This window comes from Heloderma suspectum, chromosome 6 (genome assembly GCF_057233095.1).
Source record: "Heloderma suspectum isolate Gila_16-S chromosome 6, 16-S_ref, whole genome shotgun sequence".
Taxonomy (NCBI): Eukaryota; Metazoa; Chordata; class Lepidosauria; order Squamata; family Helodermatidae; genus Heloderma; species Heloderma suspectum.
The window spans coordinates 101,785,675-101,805,517 of NC_139463.1; the positions used below are offsets into that span (position 1 = coordinate 101,785,675).

Sequence of the window (19,843 nt, forward strand, 5' to 3'; positions counted from 1 at the left end):
ACGTTTACTAGTGTCCAAAGGAAGAAAACGCTCCTGTCTTCTTTTCAGGATGCCAGGACTCCTGGGTTCTCTCATGAAGGGCATGGCAGGGCATAGTGGTTCGATGGGCTGAGATGGGAACCCAGAACACCTGAGTTCCACACCCACATTTGTATCTGGGTGCCTTTCATGTCCTTAACCACCACCTCTGACAAAGAGTCAACAGGTGAGATGAGCAAGGGATTGCTGTGTGCAAACATCTGCAGAAAAAAGATGCACCTGCTGTCAGAAGGGAGAGAGAGAACGAACCCAGGCACCCTGACACGCCCGATGCCTCCTGGGCCAGCCGTGTCAGTGACCCAAATGCCACATATGACAGAGGTGAGCAGAAGTGGAAGTCTGCGACTGAATTCTGCCCTTCGGATAGAAAAGTCTGCCAACAAGCCAAACTCTAGTATGTGTGTGTGTCTGCATGTGTGTGCAATACATCTTCCAGCGCGCTACAGAACCCTTGTGTGTTCACGGTGTGTTCCATGTGCCTACAATGCCCAGTTCAACATCTCGAAGTTCACCGCCCCTTTCTTGGTGAGGGTCAGCACGAGCCAACCCAGGAAGTCTTATCCCTTCTGTCGTGTACCTGGACCATGGTAGTCTCCACATGTGGGAATCGCTCGCCTTGGACCTGTCCCCTCGTTCCAAACATCTGTTTGAATATTTGTTTGCCCGGTTCGGGAAGACGGGGGTCAGGGTTGAAAAACCAGGGTGGTCCCACCACCTCAGTGGCGAGACGGTGGAGAAGAGCGCAACATCCCTGCCGCAGGTTTTACAAGGTGCCGTGCTGCGATTCGTACTTGGAGAGGATGCTGCGGTAGCGGGTCAGTTCCTGGCGGATGTTAGCCACTTCCTGGCGCAGGACAGCATTCTCCTTCTCCAGGAAGGCCGCCCGGACGGTGATCTGGTTCTCTTTCAGGCGGCGGGCATCCCGCGAGCGCTTCGCTGCCTCATTGTTCTTGTACCTCCTGTTCCAGTATTTCTCATCCTGGCCCAACAGAACGCGAGGCAGAAGAGAAGAAACAAAACAGCAGGTCAGAGAAAAAACAAAACACAAATACGGCGTCCCAGAAAACGCCAGTGCTCATGCTTCACCTGTGCTTCACACAATCTATACACACAAGTATTTCATATCGTGTCATGTCTTACATTTCTATACCACCCAATAGCCAAAGTTCTCTGGGCAGTTTACAAAGATTAAAAACCTTAAAACAGTACAATATTGCACATACTATAAAAACAGTTTAGCAACAAACATTATCAACAGACAGCAGACACACATATGCACACATATATCCAAACAATATCCCATGACCCGATACAAAACCTATCATATGCTACCAAGCACAGTTCCAGAGTAGGCTTGTGAACAGTTGCTTCTTTTTCTTTTTTATCTTGATATCCCAGCGTTCATCCAAGGATCTGAAGGCACACGATTCTCAGATGGTCCCTCCATCCATCCATGGCCTCCAGACCACATTCTGGGCTTCTAACAGAGGCTTGCGCCAGCAGGAAGGCTACTAACTTTGATGGCCGACTGGCAGATCTGCTACCTGTTGTTCTTAAGAGAGTTTTTTCCCCTTAAAGGAGGATTTTTTGGGGTGTGCTGGTTTTTGAGTTTGTGGGGAGGTTTTGCACCTGATGTCAAGAAGCTCCCTATAGAGAAGGGGTGCTGAATCTCTCTCAGCCCATGGGCCTAAATCAATTTTGGAGAAGTTCTTGGGGGCCACATTCCAGGGGTGGGGCTGAGGGCAAAGGGGGTGGGGCTAAAAATACAAGAAACCGAACACCCCCCACCCCCGCATATTATAGCTTAACGCTTACTGCCAGTCACTGAGCCTTAGGAGAGGCATTTCAACCTTTTAGAAGGGGGAAGAAACTGCCCCAAAGCTAGGAAACTGTGAAATGATTGGCGGCAGGGGAAATGGGATGGGAGGGTGTTTATCTGGGGACCCCCAGAGAGCTGGATTTGGTACCCAAGCCTGAGGTTCATCACTCCTGTTATGGAGACTGTGCTGATTCTAACTAAACCAAATGGGCGGACTGGGGGAAACGGGTGGCACAAAACAAAAGATGAACTGGCCCAGGATTCCAGCACCATTTAGCCCAGTGTGGCATAGTGGACAGAGTGTTGGACCAAGGAGACCCAAGTTCAAATCTTCATAAAGCTCAGAGAGTGACCTTGGACCAGCCACTGCCTCCCAGTCTGGGAGGATCCCACACTTGTTGTAAGGATAAAATGGAATGGAGACTGTCATAGGCTCATTACAGGAAGGATAGGATATAAATGTCACAAACCATCTCCCCAAGTGCATTTTGGTGCCTCTGGTTCATTTCTGCTTTCATGCTAAATCCCATTTGCTGGAATTGTTCTCAGTGGCTGCATAGATGAGCACATCTGAGCATATACAGGCTACCCTTCTATTGCTTCTGAACTTCTCCTGTATTTGAGGCCTGGGGGCAAGGCTTCTGGATTAAGACTAAGATACAGTTCTTTAAAAAAAAAAAAAAGGCTAGCCATCTCCTTATGCTGCCAAGGTATTGTTTTGGAATCTCTGATGGACAGGCACGTTCCCAAAAGGCAAGCATATAAATCCTGAAAAACATGTGCAGAGTCTTGCACAGACACCCTTTTGTGTCATCACTTTCCAAAATACACACACATGCACACATGCTCTACTCTCCTTCAAAGAGGCACACAGTGCCAGATAATCATGCATACCTATGGGCTCAGAAAATAGGTTCACACTGACAACGCGTTCCCCAGAAGGAACGCGACTCATAATACTGTCACTCTTCAACAGACACATAAAAAACCCTTGCTTAACTCCAAACACACATTCATTGGGTTGGATCCACACTTAGTCATACGTAAGAGTAGGCTTTAAGCCCCATTGATTTCAATGGGACGACTCAAAGTATGACCAAGCCTGGATCCAACCCACTCGCCCCAAATGCCTGCACTTTGGAAAAACAAACCACAAAAGAACCCTCCAGACAGACACAATCGGGGCTAAGGTAGACAGGATGCTGGATATCCATGATCAAAACTCTCCTCTCTTTAAAAGCAGCTGTGGGAGTGGGTTTGGACTGGGGCCATGGTGTTGGGGGGGAGGGGCTAAACCTGATCCTCAGGAAGCTTTCCTGATACATTCCCCCTCCCAAGATTCCATCTGCCCTGTAAGTGGAAAAATCTATGTTTGCCCCCAGTGGGGTAAGCAGCAGCTCCAGGGGAGGAGAATTAACTCTCCCCACTCCGCTAGTGTTGTGGTCCTGATTCAAGTATTTTTTAAAATCAGTTTAGAAAATGAGAGTGAGCCGCTCATGGGTCTCCAACATCTATCTGGTCTACAGTTTGGTCCTCATATGCAAAAATTAAAACAAAAAATCCTATTAGTTACACAAAAAGCAAAGGTAGCCATCGTGGCCATTAGAAAAACTCCAGAACCTTTAATAGTATAATACCATGTGCTCTTTCTCTCTCTCTCTCACACACGCACACCCAGATTCACAAAAGGACCACCTCCAATAGATAAACAGCACACACAGTACTCACACCACATTAAAAATCATCATCAAATACACGTAGCGTGTGTATTGTGACAAAAACTACATTTGTGAAATCTGTGTCCCATTACACAAGATCAGCCTTCCCCAACCTGGTGCCCTCCGGATGTGTTGGACCACAACTCCCAGTATATCCTAGCCAGCATACCCCTAGAATGCTAGGGCTGGGGCATGCTAGGAGTTGTAGTCCAACAAATCTGGAAGGTGCCAGGTTGCGGGCAAGGCTGCACAAGATCACTGATGGCAGACCAGCCTTCCTGAAAGGCAGCCTGCTCACCACCACCGACCCTCCCTGGAAGTGTGCAGCAGCAAGAGTAGGGCATTTTAGGCTGGATTATCAATCCACGCAAGGCAACGGTGAGGCGTAAATGCCTGACCAACTCTCCAGATAAACTGATGGTGCAGCCTAGAAGATTTTTATTTATTTATTTATTGCATTTATACCCCGCCTTTCTCCCTCTCGCAAGGAACTCAAGGCGGCTTACATTATCCTCCTCCTCACCGTTGTATCCTCACAACAACAACCCTGTGAGGTAGGTTGGGATGCCCCTCATCCTTTCTACAAAGCACAGAGGTTCATGTGGAAAATGGTCCCTGCAGGGAAGGAAGTCTGAAAACAACCCCCTGCCCCACAAACTATCACACCTGTGGTTGCTGATGAGACTTCTTTGCTCAAATTGCCCTTACTGACTGGCCAGTTAACATTTATTTGTTCAATATTCCTTCCACATGCATTCAACTAAATTCCCATGGAGCAGCGTAGATTACCTGATTGAACTTGTATGTGCGCGCGTGCCAGGCGAGATGGACAAATAAACAGAGCTAGTACAAGGCAGCTGCCTATGTTACCACATTCCTCACGGGAAGACAAGGCTATCAATGGCTACTAATCACGAAGGCTGTATTACTCCACTGTCAGGAAACATGAGCGGGAGGATGCTGCTGCACTCATGTCCTTCTTGCGGGCTTCCCATATGGCATCTGCTTGGTCACTGTGTGAACAGAATGCTGAGCTCGATGGCCTGTGGTCTGATCCAGCACAGCTCTCATGCTGTCAAGGTTGTTCCTAGCCCCTTGTCCCCAGGTGACCAGTTTATGTTGCCTCAGTCAGGTGTACGTGTTTCAACCCCTCTTTAAACCGTTTGTTTTTTGGGGTTTATTTATATTGTACTAAATTTCAGTATATAATTGCCAACCAATAAAACTAAAGGTTAGACCACTGCATTTAGGTTTGTTCGTTTAATTCTTATGTAAATTGCTCTGAACAACTGGAAAGTGGCATACAAGTATTTTAATAAATAATAAAAGTAATAATAAATTCAATTCCCCAAGCTGTTCAATCCCATTTGAAATTTCTCAACCTGTTCAAATCAATCAGTCTTCTGTTGAGCCAGTGCAGTGTAGTAGTTGGACTAGGAAGACCTGGGTTCAAATTCTCACTCAGCTATGAGGCTCATTGGGTTAGCTACCATCTCTCCACCTAGCTTACCTCACAAGTTTGTTGTGAGGACAAAATGAGGGCATGCATGTGAGAAGTACACTGCTTTGAGCTCCTTGGAAGAAAAGTGGGATATAAATGTATTAAATAAAAAACTAACAGTGTTTATAACGCTGTTTGTTTTTCTTGTTAGGTTTGCTGTTAGTTTTTGTTGCAATTTATATTTGTATTTATTGAGTTTGATTTTAAACACAGGTATAAATGCCCATGTATTTTTTTAAATACATCCAAATTGTTTCAATTACATTGGGGCGGGCGGGCGGGCGGGCGGGGGGGGGGGAGAGACAGAGAGAGAGAGGAGAGATTAAAGCAAGTGTCTCCTAAAAATCATCAAGGACATAAACCCCCTGGGTGTAGTCTCTGAATCAGAGGCAAGGAAGCTAGAGTTGGGAAATGGTGGTGGCAGCAGCAGGAGGGTGGGTGGGTGGGATGGGTTGTATGTATTTGCTCCAATCTCACCTTCTGATCATCTGGAACCTGTATCTTCCGTGCCTTTTTCATGATGGGTTGGGGTTTGAGCTCCTCCTCAGAGAACCGATGCTTGCGGGGGTCAAAAGTCTCGTGTCCTGGAATGCTAGACAGCGCCAAGTCAGCAGGGTCAGGGTCAAAGTTCATGAGGACCTCCACTGCCTCAGGGTCCACCGGGCTCGGCGTGCTCCGGGACACAGGTGTGATGGGTCCTGAGGGAGGTGAGGAGGCAGGAGAAATTCAGGTGAGTTTTATGCAAAAAGGAGCCACAAGAGGGCAGCAGCAGGACCCAGGTAGGTTATCTGCAGTGCAGGCCTGTCTGCCCCATTCCTTCTCTTCCTCATGATCCCTACAGAGTCCTTTGTAAGCTTAAACACACACATGCACACACCCTTTAGGTATCCATCCTGACATCTTTCTTTTCTCTGCAAAGCCCTCCAAGAAGGTGGCTAAAGGACTTTGTGGGGAGGAACAGGGCAACAGGGCATGCGTCCTGACAACAAGAATGGGTGAATTGGGGACACATGGCTTCATGCTACTCAGCCAGCTGCAGCTGCACCCACCATGAGGATTAAAGACAGGCTGAGGGGGGTGGCAAATTTCTGAGGATTAAACAGCATCACAAACCTGTTTTGGGAACAGCACTGTGCTGTCTGCAGCGTCCAGCCAGCCACGTGGGCCTGGCAAATCTGTTAAATGTTTAACAGATGGGGGAAACAGGCATGAGCGAGAGTGGATTCTGACAACCACCAGCCATGTGATAGCTGCTTTGAAAGCTTACCAGGGGCCACCACCTGGAGAAATAAGGAGATGTGGCAAAGGGTGGGGCTTATTATTGGGTGGCTAGAGGAGGGAAAGGACTCTCCCTCCATGCGCAAAGGGTTACTTGGAGATGTAGGTTGTCAGGATTTGCCCAAGATAAGTGTGCATGAGCGAGGCCAGGAAACACTAACCTAATAAGGGTGCAATCCTATGCATGTTTAAACAGAAAAAAAACCCCTACAACTCCCACCAGTCCCCAGCCAGTTGTAGGATTTTTTCTGCCTAAGCATGCAAAGGATTGCACCGTAAGTAAACCTGGCAAATCCCCTAAGAAGCCAGGTATATAGAGTCTCGACACCCACCACTCAAACCCTCACACTAGAATAATCTGGGTTCTCCCTCATCACTAAAATCTTCCCTTCAGATATCCTGGCTCCCCATGGCTCCTCTTAACCTCAGAGAAGTCACGATCTAGGCAGCTTTCCCCACACTCATCCCCCCCCCCCCGAACCCTCAGAGGAGTCCCATCCCTTCTCCCCTTACACACAACTAGATCTCTCTCCCCCTGGAGACCCCCATCCTGGGTTGGAGACCCGCATCCTGGGGCGGAGACCCCCTCCCCACTAGGTTCCACTGCTCAAAAGAATGCCTGAGTCCCACACTAAATCCCTTTCTCCTTCGAGAACCTAACAGTGCTTCCTCTTCCCCCAAGCCTATTACCAGACCCCTCTCCTTTGACGAATACAGAAGTCCAGGCTCCTTCTGACAACCACCCACTACTAGACCCTTCCCTCGAAGAGCTCGGGAGTCCTCGCTCACCCCCCCCCACACACACATTCCTGCCTCCTTGGAAAACCCAGGAGTCCTACCTCACAGCCCTCCTCTACCTAGATTCCACCCCCATACACACACCTTCCCCCCAATTGTTGCGCCCCGCCCCGCCCCGCCCCCTCACTGCTGAACTCCCTTCTTTGAAGAACCCAGGCATCCTGGCTCCCTTCCCGCAGCCCGGAGAGCCCCCCCGCGAGAGCCCAAGAGTCCTGTCTCCCCCAAACTAGAGCCCCCATAAATTCTATTCCCCCCCCCCGCACTAGACCCCCTTGCAAAACCCAGGAGCCCTCATCCTACCCCTTCCCGCCCCCCCGGCTCCCCCGCCCCCGGTCCTAACCTGCTGGAACTGCCCAGCTGGGGCGCGCGCGCTCACGCGCGGGCGGAGGCCCCGCCTGCCCGCGCCCGGCCTCACACCGCAGCCCCACGTGCCCGCGGGCCCCGCCCCGCGGAAGGGGGCAGGCTGCCAGCTGGCAGCCAGCGCCGGAGCCGAGCCGAGCGACATGTGTTCGCGGAAGCAGGCCGAGGAACGTGAGCGGGGACAGGCGGCTCCGTGCGCAGACACGAGACTGGCTGCCGCCGCCGCCGCCGCGCCGCGCCGCCGGCCTTCCCAGGCGGGAGCAGCCCAAGCCAGGAGCCCCGTGCAGCAGCGGCAGCCCAGCAACAGCAACAGCCCGGGATTCCCCGCAGCCGCCTGGCATGACGGGCCCAGCAGCCCCCCCCCCCTCCTCCTCCTCCTCCATGCTCAGAAGCCGCCCCAGGAAGGGGGAGGGAAGCCTGCCCCCCGGGATGCTCTGGAAGGGAGGCGAGGCGAGGCGAGGCGGGGCGGGGGGACGCGCCTAGTGCTAGTGTCCCGCATTCCCTCTCGGGGAGGGGTCTACAGCCAGCGTGGGGTGGGGGGCACTGTCAGTATTCAGGCATGGAAGCATTCGGCTTCGGGCACAGACGCGTTCCGGTAGGCGTGAGGGGAGGGGACGCTGCTGGCCTCCTCCACGCTTCGGAGTGCGCCCCCCAGAGCGGGGAGGGAAGCCTGTGCCCCTGGAGATATCCAGTGCTGGTACCCAGGATTTCCTCTTGGGGAGGGGTCTAAAGCAAGCATGGGGGGCACACTTGGTACTTAGGATTCCTGGGTTCTCTGGGATTGGGGGAGGGGCAATCCTTTGATTTGGAATGGGAGGGGGGGATAGGTGGGCAATCGTATGCAGGACTTCTGGGCTTTCGGAAAGGAAAAGGGGCATCTAGTGGATTATTGGGCGGGCCGGGGGGGAGGGTGCGGCAGGGTCTCTGGTGTGTGAATGTGGCTAAGTGGGGGCAGGGTGTGCCTTGGTACCCAGGAGGCTGGGAGATCTAGTGACTGGTATACAAGCAAGAGAATCCAGGACTGCTCCAGAGGCGTTGGACTACAACACTGAGCATGCCCCAGCTGGCTGGGAGGTGTAGTCTAACACATCTGGAGGGCCCCAGGTTGGGCAAGGCTGGGCTATTGGTATTTGGGATTATTGGCTTCTCTGGAACTGAAGAACTAGAGATTTGGAGAGATGGCAGGAGTGTTGTTAGCAATGGCATTTACGAATCCAGGGTTCTCTGCCCAGGGAGCAATGGCTACTAGTTCGGAGAGGTGAGGAAAAGGTTGAGAGTCCAGAGGTCTGGATTACATCTCTGGGAGGAGTAGCAAACATGGTTACCTTGAAGGGAAGGATGGAAAGTTGGGGAGCCAGGATTTCTGGGTTCCCTGTTTAGAATGGAGCTAGGTGAGTTAGTGAGGCGGAAGGGGAGAAAGAATGAAGTTGGGGAGAAATAGGGTTCACAGGGTGGGAGTCCATTCATATACTGCCAAGCGTTGCGGTTTAAGAGGAATTACCCAAATGTACCAAATCTGTATCTGTGGATGACATCATTCCTTTTTAATTACATCACGCTGTGACATCAGTGGGCACACAGCCCACTGTTTGACTGACGAGTTACCATTGCTGGGAGTCAACTCGGTGCACCGCTGGTGTGAGAATAACTTCTTGAGTGCGGATCATTGGGGCCATGTAATTCACTAAGGATGGAGTCAAGTCGTCCCACTAACTTGTTTTCCCGATATTTGTCTCCATAACCACAAGCGCTTAGACTCCCAACTGTGTTTCAAACAAAACCCAAACATCTCATGACATCCACCCTCCTTCTCAAACTGCATCAAAACCACGACTCTAAATGAAAGCAGAAAAGGGTCATTCAGAATGAAAACGGGTAGGTAACTTTCACATTCAAAAGATGGTGTAAGATACTCAACCCAAGCCTCCATAAGTGGTGGGAAAAGCAAATCACACCACACCCTCTACCCTCCCACTGGGAATCAAAATATACATACTTCACGTAGCAAAAAAGTCTGAATATTATTGCAACCAAAGAGAGTTTGAAAATATATTTCAGCTTCAGGGAAAGCTTCAAACATTTTCAAGTAATGGAAAATTAGTTTTAGAAGCAAGGGTGGGTGGGAATCCTCCTTCCAAGATGAGCAATATGAATCCCCCCCGCAACCATCTCAAAAGCATTAGTCATTCAAACTCATTAAAGTTTAAAATAACACATATGGCCAGTACTGAAACCATAAGCATTCATTTGCACATCTTTATCATTCTACTGTATAAAATAGCATCCCTTCCCATGTACTCTTTTTAATGTATCCAATCTGATTGTAACATGGAGTTCCCATCCAAGGGATTGACAAATTCCATACAGGCTTGGCTTCAACAACGCTACAGCATCAATTGCTCCCAAACTATTCCATAAGATTCCTTCTCCTGTGTTCTCAACAACAAAAGTGCATTGGAAGTACTATTGAAATTCCAAATATTTGTAATCTAGCTAGGTAAGCATCTACCCTCCACAAACCAGGAGGGGACTAAAAACAATCTTTTCTTGCAATCAAGATCAACATTTGTTTTTCCTTTGTATATTGCCTTTTTGCAAGTGTGTGTGTGTGCGCGCACGTGTGTGCTAGATATACAATTATTTCAGCAACAAGGGAGGGGAACAGATAATTAAACTGGGGTGGAGATTAGAAGCACTAGAGGAGAAGGCTGCCATTACCTTTGCAACCAGAGGTTGGCATTGAAAGCTACTTGTAATCAGGGAGATTAGAAACTGTCAATTCTCTCTGCAACCAGGGAGAGGGCATGAAACCGCCTTTATTCCTTGCAATCAGGGAGGGTGCTACAAACACTTCTTATATCCAGGCTAGTGTGTTCATTGAGCCCCCAAAATATCCAAAAAGGTAAGCCAAATTTTGCACTTGGAGTAATACAATTAGAACATGATAGGTTTAACACCCCCAAAAAGTAATGCATGAAGTCTGGAGAAAAAGCTGACTTTTTTTTAATTAAAGAAAAATGTTGACACAGCTCCTTCAAGAACCACTTCCAGAAAGTGGGAGAACCACTAAAGTCAGCAACTACACCTTCGCCCTTTGCCCTGCCCCTCACCCTCTCACCCAATGTACAGCACAGTTTACCTGTCTTGCTGGAGTGGTGGTCGTAATCGCTACCCACCAGGCCTTCGCCAGATGACGAGCAGACGGAAGACGAAGATGCACAAGAAGCCGGACGACTAAGGTCCACCACGACCCCACTGGAAGGTGAGGCTGTGGGCTGACTGCCTGGCGAAAAGGGTTGATGGGCTGGACTTGGCGGCAAGCCGTTTTCCAGCAAAAATTCATCCAAGTCGACGTATTCAATCTCATTGTAGGGCAGAGTGCGTTCCCACAGAAGGGAGCCCAGGTATGCGCAGTGCCCCGGTCGCGAAATGTTCACGTCATCCTCCATCTTGCGTTCCTTGTCTTTGATAACACCTGCAGTGGAGCAGAAAGGGGGTCAGGAAGGGAAAACTTGGATTAAGAAGCAACAGTTATCGAATGAGAAACATCTTAAGAGTGGGGTTCTAGTGCAATCCAACCAGAAAGAGGCAGGAAGCAAGGTGGGAAGTGAGAATCTAGGCAGCTAGACCTGAAAGACTTCACATCCATGCTTTTAAATGTGGAAAATTTGAGATTTGCCAGTTAGGGACCAGTGGAGAACCTGGAAACCATATCAAAATCACTGATAAAAACCTCTTAGTCATCAAGGAAGGGGACTCAGTATTTTTTATGCTCTTCCCAAGAACAATTACATTTTTGTTAAAAGAGCAGAATGTTATTAATATGATCAATATAATCGAACAGTATTACTTGTTACTACTACAACACTATCAGCACATATGGTGCCTTACACAGTTTTGTACGAAAGAAAGGAAAAGCCCCTGCCCCAAACAGCTCACAATCAGAAGTGAGGAAGACAAGTGAAGGAGAGGGAAGGGGGAGGCAAGCAAATGCAGCTACAAGTATTTAGGCTTTGTTACAGTTGGGAAGGAGGATTTAAGGGTTAAGCCAAAGTAGTTAAAGAAAAGAATTCACTTTATAGGGAACCAAGTATGGTTTTAGTACAAATGCATGGGCCTGCCCTAATCTGAAAACTACCTCTCCAGAAGCAGAAAGCTGGCTCCAATGCATGAAACTTCAATCCAGTATCGTTTTTTGTTACCGTTTCTGCCATCATCTCCATTTCTACTTCTGTAATGTGAAGGCCTCAACGAGATTTCAGAAAGGTAAATACAAAGCAGGAGCTTTTGATTGACAAACTATCCTTGCCAAAAGTCATCCTGGGTCTAGTTACAGAAGAGGAGTAAAGCTGAAGGAGTCAAAGCTCAATTGGTTCTCTGGGAGGTGTGCCTAGTGGTATGTAAAAAGTGCGTGCCAGGAAGCACTGTGCTGTCGAAACTTACGAGTGTGCATTTGTGTGCATGTAATCCTTAGCACAGTGCTAAATCAATAAAGGCGATTATTCAGATTACCTGGTGAAGGCAGATGCACAGATTACCTATCTGTCCATGAGACCACTTTCCTGTCCAGTGTACAAAAATAAAATAATCATTGAGTCAGTGGGCAGCAAGAGTTTTGCAAGTGGAACAGCAATAGATCCCACGGCGTGGGGTGTGGGGTGGGGAAGGTGATTTGGGGGCTGATGACTGTCAGATCACCAAGACTCATGTGTACAGGTTTGGCTGTGGGCATGCAATGCAACCCCAGGCAATGCGGGACTTTCAAGAGCCCTGGGCAAAGCACTACTTGGCCTGCGCATGACGTACCTTCCAGCGTTACTGAACTACAATGCCCAGCATGTCCAGCCAGCCATGCTGAATGGACTATCACATCCTTGCACTATGTGTTTCCATGCAGGGCGGTGGCTCAGTGGTAGAGCACCTGCTTTGCATGCAGACGGCCCCCGGTTCAATCCCCCGCTTTTCCAGATAGGGCTGGAAACATTCCTGCCTGAAACCCTGAAGAGCCGCTGCCAGTCAGTATCCACAATACTGGGCTAGATGGACCAAGGGTCTGACTTGCTATGCGGCAGCTTCCCATGTTCCAGGAATGTGCATCTTCATGGACTGGGTGGCCCAGTGCATATGGATTTAGTGGTTCCTTACATTCTTATAGTTGAAGGGCTCCAAGCAGATCACACGATTCTGCTGAAACAGAACACTCCTTTTTCATGGTCCCAAATTAGAAGATCGATGCTCTGTATGGGGACTGATAGTTTTGAAACTCAAGAGACAGCTTCCTGAGGAGGTGAGGATGCTGCCAGAACTTGCCCAGGCCCCATCGCTCTCTCTCTAGCCTGGGACATCTGTGCACCGTTCACCAGCAAAACGTGAGCGGTTGCCTCACCCTAGCTGACCCTGTGCTCAGCCACGCTTGACTGGGTTCTCCTGCTCCCTCGGAGCTCGTTCGGCCCATTTGCCTGCCTGAATCCCTTTAGCCCTCTATCACTTCTTGGCCTGGGCAGGGCGGCAGCCACAGGGTGGCCCTGGTGTCTGTGTGCACATGAGCGCACTCAGTGCTGTTTGGAGGCATATCCAACTGAGATCTTTACTGCGCTGGCATTCAAAGGTGCTGATTCTCCACCCACCCCAACACAGAGAGAGTCAAACAGCAAGGGGGAAATCCCGGAGATTCCAGCTTCCACGGCTCTCTCCTTACCCTCACTCAACCCACAATAAAGGACCCAGAAGTTCCAGGCCTTCCCAGTTCTTAGTTAACCCCCCCCCCGTAACCTGGTGCTCTCCAGATGCACTGGGACTACAACTCCCATCAGCCCCAGCCAGCAGGGAGTTGTCATCGAATGCATCTGGGGGGGAGGGCAGTGCCACTTTGGGGAAGGCCCAGATCAACTCCCTCACAGCACTAACATTACTGAGCAGGGAGACAGACCCAATCCCCCCTTACCTTTCACGATGGCCTACTACTGTTTCTAGAAGGCTACTGAGTCAGGCGTGCATGATTTGGCTAAAACTGGGGTTGGGGTGGGAAATGTGGATTTAATTAGGACCCCCCCACACACTGCCTTTTCTCCCATAATCCCAGTCCCCCAGCCCCGGCCCCTGTTTTGCCAAGAGACCTCACTCCAGCTCAGGAGACCTCACTCTCCCATGCACTCCAGCAGAGCTCTGGCTGCCAACCTCACCTAGGCCTCTCAAGCCTTGAGGGTAGTGTGATTTACAGGCCAAGATTCTCCTTAAAGTGCCCAACCCACCGCACGAGGCTCAGGCAGCCCTGGGAGTGGCGCCCCATACCTGAGCCCTGACTCTGCCTGGACACGTGGAAGAGAAGTCCGGGCCCAGCTGACAGGCTGTGGCGACACTAGCCTGGCGCCCCGAAACTGGGCGAGTCACCCACAACACCCCATAGACCGTCTGAATTAAACCTGCACATGACTCCCTATCCCGGACAGCTGCCCTGCTCTGATTTATCCCAGGTCATTCTCTCTCTTCCCCTGTTCTTCCAGTGCAAACACGCCGCCACAACAACTACCACCAAAAAGTCAGTGTCACTCAGAAGGATCATGTGTTAGAAGCTGGCAGCTGCAAGGTATTGGTTGAAATCCTGGCTCAGCCACTGGACTCACCAGGGCAGCCTTGGGCAAGTTCTTCAGCCTCAGTTTTCCCCATCTGTAAAATGGGAGTAATAATGAACTGCCTTGACAAGTCTATTGCGATGATAAAGGGGATAAACGATTGCAAAGAACATGGCACACAGAGAACACTGATGAAATTCTATAAAATATGTAGAATATAGTACATAAATAATATTAGAAGCATTCTGTCACCATTGCCTCTAGCCCTGATTCTTAATTTATTTAGGGTGCAATCCTATGCATGTTTAGACAGGAAAAAGCCCTACAACTCCCAGCATGGCTGGCTGGGGAATGCTGGGAATTGTAGGACGTTTTTCTTTCTAAACATGCATAGGATTGCACCCTTATTTTATTTAAAATATCTCTAGTCTGACTTTCAGGACAGAAATCCTCCCAGAAGTCCTTAAGTGGACTGATTCTTCACAACCCCTCTCACCACTTCCAACGATTGCCCTGCCCCAACTAATCATTGACTGTGCCTCCTGTTCACCATGGCCAGCTCTGTCCTAATGAAATAAAGCTAGATACAGAGCTGTAAGACTTGTCTGCAAATCCTGGCTCCACTAGGGACCAGTCAAAGAAGCTACCATGTCTCAAGCCTCAGTTTTCTTCTTCTGTGCAGTGGGAGCAAAAATCACACTAGGCTCAGCGGGAGCTGTTGTGAAGATGACAACTATTTTCAGACTGCAGAGCCACCCTAGGAACATAATAAAATTGCATCCCCAACCGCCAGTGCCAGACATTCAGGCTGCAACCACATGTATGCTTGCTTACCTGAGAATAAACTCCACTGGGTTTGGTGGGGACTTCCAAGTAAACATGCATAGGATCAAGTTCAATATCACACTGGAGTGTGTCCAAAAAGACACCCCAAAGCGAAAGAACCCACCCCACAAACCCAGAAACCAGAATCAGGCTAGGTTCTTAGTGGCTGGCATCAGGAGCAGATATAGTCCCCCCCCCTGCTCACACCTTCTCAGTCTAGCTGTTTACTTTCTCTTCTAAAGAGAAATGGTCGCCATTCACTTCCTATGAAAAGCAAAAAAATGCATTGGGAAAGGGCATATACTCGACATTAAGCTGGATCCCACTCAAACAAATCATGGTTGGGGGGAGCACATGCAGTCACTTTGTGCATGCAGAATGCACTGCACTCTTGTGGGGGGCGTGCAACATACAAGACCCCCCCACACACACACACAGACATACACTCTGCCTGTCTAGCTGGCAAGAGAATCAGCATTACATTTTTAAATATTACATTAAGTTGACCCCACATACAATCCTAACCCACCTGCTCTGCAGGTGCCTGCTCCCACTGCCCAAATCTTGACTTGGCTTACCAGGTGGTGCACATCCCACAAGCGGGTCTGCCTGCCTGGGGAGTATGTGTGTTTCCCCCTTATCAGTCACTGCAGAAAGTGCCAGGAAGATACCCACCGTCAGTGTTGGTGCGTCCACCTCCCATCCTGCCTGCCAGCCAGAAGCCAAATGCCAGCTTGTGGTCGGGTTGTTCTCGCCACTCTTCTCCCTCCCTCCCTTTGTGAGGCGTTGCCCCGGGTGGCACCCTGAATGCCCCTGTGATGTACCAGCCACCGCCTCCCTCCGTGCCCTTCGTTGCCCGCTCACTCACTCGTGCGAAAAGACTTTTGAGAGTGTTTCCTGGGGCGAAGCTACAGAGCGCGCGCACCCGCACGTTTCACTCCCTCCTGCTGCGTCCCGTGGCTGGGCTGTGTGCATCTTTAAAGGATTTACTGCTGCCAGCAGCAGATGTGTGTGTGAGAGAGAGAGAGAGAGACAGAGAGAGAGAGAATGTATGTGTGTGTGCGCGCGCATATACAGAAACACTGCTTGGTGGTTCACCCTGGAAAACCCTGATGAGTTGGCACCTCTCCAGCAGTGAGAACCCAGGAGTCCTAGCTCCCAAACCTTCCCTCCCCCCGGCTCATAAAGACCCTTCTTTCCTCCCCCACCTCCTTCCACACAACCCAGGGCTTCTGGATCCCAACACTCCTGTCTCCATTCCAAAGGAACCCACTAGACTTCACTTCCCAACACAACCCAGCAGTCTTGGACAGCGCTTCTTTCCCACCCCCTTCCAAGTCCATGACAGACACTTCCTCCCTGCAGCCCCCACAGAAAACCTGACCCCTCTCTTACCCTCCCTAACCCACTCTTTCCCATTATTATTATTTTTAAGCAACTATCAAAATTGCCTGCCTGCTTTACCAAATGCAGAAGGAGGTGCACAAGGCATTTAAGGCTCACACTTAGAAACAAACCAGAATCTGAAAATCAGAATTCAAGTCTCCATTAAAAGAAAAAACAGTAACAGCAGCAAAATACAGAGCATCTCCATAGACTTATGGGAGCAGAGAGATCAGCCTTCCCCAACCTGGGGCCCTCCAGATGTTCGGGACTTCAACTCCCATCAGCCCTGGCTGGCATGGCCAATGGTCAGGAATGCTGGGAAATGTCGTCCAAAAATCTGGTTGAGCGGGGGACAAGGCTGGGGAAAGACTCCATTCCTCTATCAGACAGCCCAGCAGTCTAGCTCCTCCTACATCCTATCACATTAGAGGCCTTTACCCTCCTTCTCCAGAACTCCCGGCTCTCCCAGCCCCCTCCAGCAAAAACATACTCCACTTCCCCCGCCCTGCACTTCCATACCTTCAATAAGATCCTGTCCAAAAGGACACAGGGAATTGTCCCTATGCATATGTAAGTTGGCTGAGCCCACAGGCACATTCTTGCAAATAAGTCCATCAATATTTCTGATGAGGCAAATGCCTTGCACTGGGAACTCTCATGGTGCAAGGGGTAGTTAAAATGAAGGGGAAGATTGCATGGATTTGTGGGGTGAGATGGAGGCCACCTGAAATGGGGATGCTGCATTAGAAGCACCACTCCCTTTATTCTCCCCCCTCCCATCCCCAGATCCAAGCAGAAGTGAAAGCAAGCTGAATGTTGCAATTTTGAAGGCCATCTGGATGGAAGTGGAGGTGGGATGGGAGTATATAAATACACTGCGTATAAATACATTGCATAATCCATCGCCTAGTAAATATATTCATAGGAAGGACTTCATTTTTTCCACAGTGCCCTGCTGGGGCCTTTGCAACTCACTGATTTTGATGTGGATTTGCTTGCTTAGCTTTTTTTTGTTTTAAGAGGGAGTGAGTTACTGAAATTTTGAATGGAAGGATGTGCTTGAATGATGCTTATGAAGAAGTAAAAAAAATGCACAGGATGGACAGACATATGGTCAGGCGTGCATAGGAAAGACATTGTATCTATAGACAAATATTGGACAGACGGATGGCGTCAAAGGCCAGAAGAATAAGGGGCAGCAGGTGGAAAAACATTACAGAATATATTAACAGATTGAGCCTACGAAGGTTTAGTTGCAAGAAATCTGTTCATCCCTGAAGTGCCATAAGACACTTGGAGTTGAATATAGATATTTATGGAATGACATGGCACAGATAGGAGAGTAAGAGAGGCCTGTACTAATAATACAGAGTGGTTGGGAGGACACATATGGGCCAAAAGCCATGCCCAGGCACTCAGGCACCTAACATAGCCCACAGGAGACAGATTGGCTAGCCCAGCTTTTTCTAACCTGTTGCTCTCCAGTCGTTTTGGACTACAAATCCCTTCAGCCCCGTGCAGGAAGGGAACTGTCATCCAAAACATCTGGAGGGCACCAGGTTGGGAAGCCAGGCAGGTGCAGATTCAAGCTCTGCTCTTGCCAACCATGGCAGCTGCTACCTTGGGCGCATCCCTCTCAGTTCTCCCAACTGTAAAATGGGCATAAGAACAACCCTGTCATTTCAAGGGCAAACACACACAACACAAGACTATTGTGGCCCTGAGTTTTAAACAGCAACAACATCCTGTGTGCAAAAATGCACAGATCGATTGGAGATGGATGGAATGAGCTTTCTCCAATCTGGTGCCCTCCAGACGTGTTAGACTACATACAACTGGCTGGGGATGCTGGGAGTTGTAGTCCAACACATCTGGAGGGCTTCAGGTTGGGAAGGCGGAATTAGATAAAGCTGTTTGTGAGAGGAGAGATAGGCGGGCGGGCAGGCAGGAGGGTAGGTGGATGGGGGGGTGTCACTCACATGTGCCCAGGTCCTTGGCCCCCCGGCGTTCGGGACTCTTGACTGGTCCCTGCAGGAGACTCTTGAGACTGACCATGGCAGAACTCGGGCTGGCTAGTCCCAAAGGAGGAGACGAGAGCATGGGGCTGGGTGCCGGGCTGCTCTGAGTCGCTGGACGGGCCATGGCGAAGGCGGCAGCAGCAGCAGCAGCAAAATCCAAGAGGTGCCCACAGGGGAGATATATTGGTTTTTCCTTCGGCAGGGTGTCGAGCAGGGGATATCGAATCAAATTAAAAGCAAACAGGACGGTGGGAAGCAGCAGCAGCGGCAGATCCCCGAATGGGAGACCGAGGGAGATCCACAGTTTCGACTGAGATGCTCAATAGGAAAAGAGGTTCAAGGTTTGCTTGCTTTTGAAAGGGGTCGATCTCTCTCTCTCTCCTTCCACCACCAGCCTCGAAATAAACCTCCAGGGAGCAGGCGATGGCCCCCGCCTTGTCTTGCCCCGCTCCAAATTTAGCAACCAACCGGCTCTGAGAAGGATCTTCCCAAAAGATGGGTAAGAAATATTTCCTTGCGCGGGGGGGGGGGGGGCTAGGAAAATTAAAGGTGGGGGAGAGAGAATAAAAATGAAAAATCAGCTCTCCTTAACTCCAAAGAGGTTCGCTCCAAGGAACGGGAGGAGGAGTATATTTCCGAGCCCAGAAAGATCTCCTTAGATCCAAAGAGATTCCTTTCGGGAGCGGTGTATATATAATTCCAAGCCCAGAATTAAAGCCACCAGTTCTCGGGTGACCTACGGAGAGCTCTCTCCAAGGCGTACGGAAAAGACAGTAGATCCAAAAATCACAGCAGTTCTTGATCCCTTATCTAAGGACTTCGTAGTCTCGATGGGCAGCAGGGAGCGTGATCGCCTCGGCTGTTTTCCTCCAGCCAGATCCTAGAAGGGCTGGAACAAACGCGTCCGTGTTCTAGAATGTGGAGGGACACTGTCTTGTCCGCTGGTAATGAAGGCATCCGAGTTTTGGGGGACCTCGTTCGCCTTCACTTAATAATTAATAATAGTAATAATAATGGGAAACCGAAAGCAGATCTTAATGCTTTCCAGATTTCTTCTCTGCAGCTTTCTGGCTACAACCAATACATTTAAATTATATATATTTATTTTATATATAAAATTACAAAAAATACACTCGTTACTTTCCTCCAGTCTAGAGCAGTTTGCAACTGCCTCCGATCTTTCCCCCCTCCTTTTGCAACATTCGAAGTGGGAGGAGCCGATCGACCAGGCTGGGCGGAACCTAGTGTGTCCTTCTCCACCAATCGGCAGCTCAAGAGCGTGAGATTTGCAAACACTGCTCCCCCCACCCTTCTCGTTCTGTCATGTGCGCCTGCCATGGGGCAGGTGGGGCTCTGACCTAGATTTGGCCAATGGCAGCAGAGAGGATGGGAGGAGCCTGACCCAGTTTTGGCCAATAGGAAACGGCAGGCGGGGAGGGGGGCAAGGGAGATTGTTCAGGACTGGGAGCACGTGGGGAGGCACGTGTTGCTGGTGTTGTGAAGAGGGAGCCGAGCAGGGAAAAAGTTGG

At 49.8% G+C, this 19,843-nt stretch overlaps 1 protein-coding gene across 1 annotated transcript; it reads right to left on the reverse strand.

Annotated features, from left to right (window-relative positions):
- Window positions 1–719: 719 nt before the first annotated feature.
- On the reverse strand, window positions 720–18,712 carry DBP (D-box binding PAR bZIP transcription factor). Its single transcript, XM_084805683.1, has 4 exons — window positions 18,276–18,712; window positions 10,653–10,988; window positions 5,555–5,775; window positions 720–1,018 (listed from the first exon to the last, which is right to left on the reverse strand). The coding sequence occupies exons 1-4, from the start codon at window positions 18,436–18,438 to the stop codon at window positions 803–805; spliced, it is 936 nt and encodes a 311-aa protein (XP_084661809.1). The 5' UTR covers window positions 18,439–18,712; the 3' UTR covers window positions 720–802.
- Between the last annotated feature and the right edge of the window lie 1,131 nt (window positions 18,713–19,843).

What these genes read in the sequence shown, in the direction of transcription:
- DBP (XM_084805683.1), bottom strand. Translation starts at nt 18,438, where the DNA reads ATGGCCCGTCCAGCGACTCAGAGCAGCCCGGCACCCAGCCCCATGCTC. An exon ending in GGCCAAGGACCTGGGCACAT is followed by an intron (nt 10,989 to 18,275) that starts GTGAGTGACACC and finishes GCTCCACTGCAG; the next exon opens with GTGTTATCAAAGACAAGGAA. An exon ending in CCACCACTCCAGCAAGACAG is followed by an intron (nt 5,776 to 10,652) that starts GTAAACTGTGCT and finishes CACCTCCCTCAG; the next exon opens with GACCCATCACACCTGTGTCC.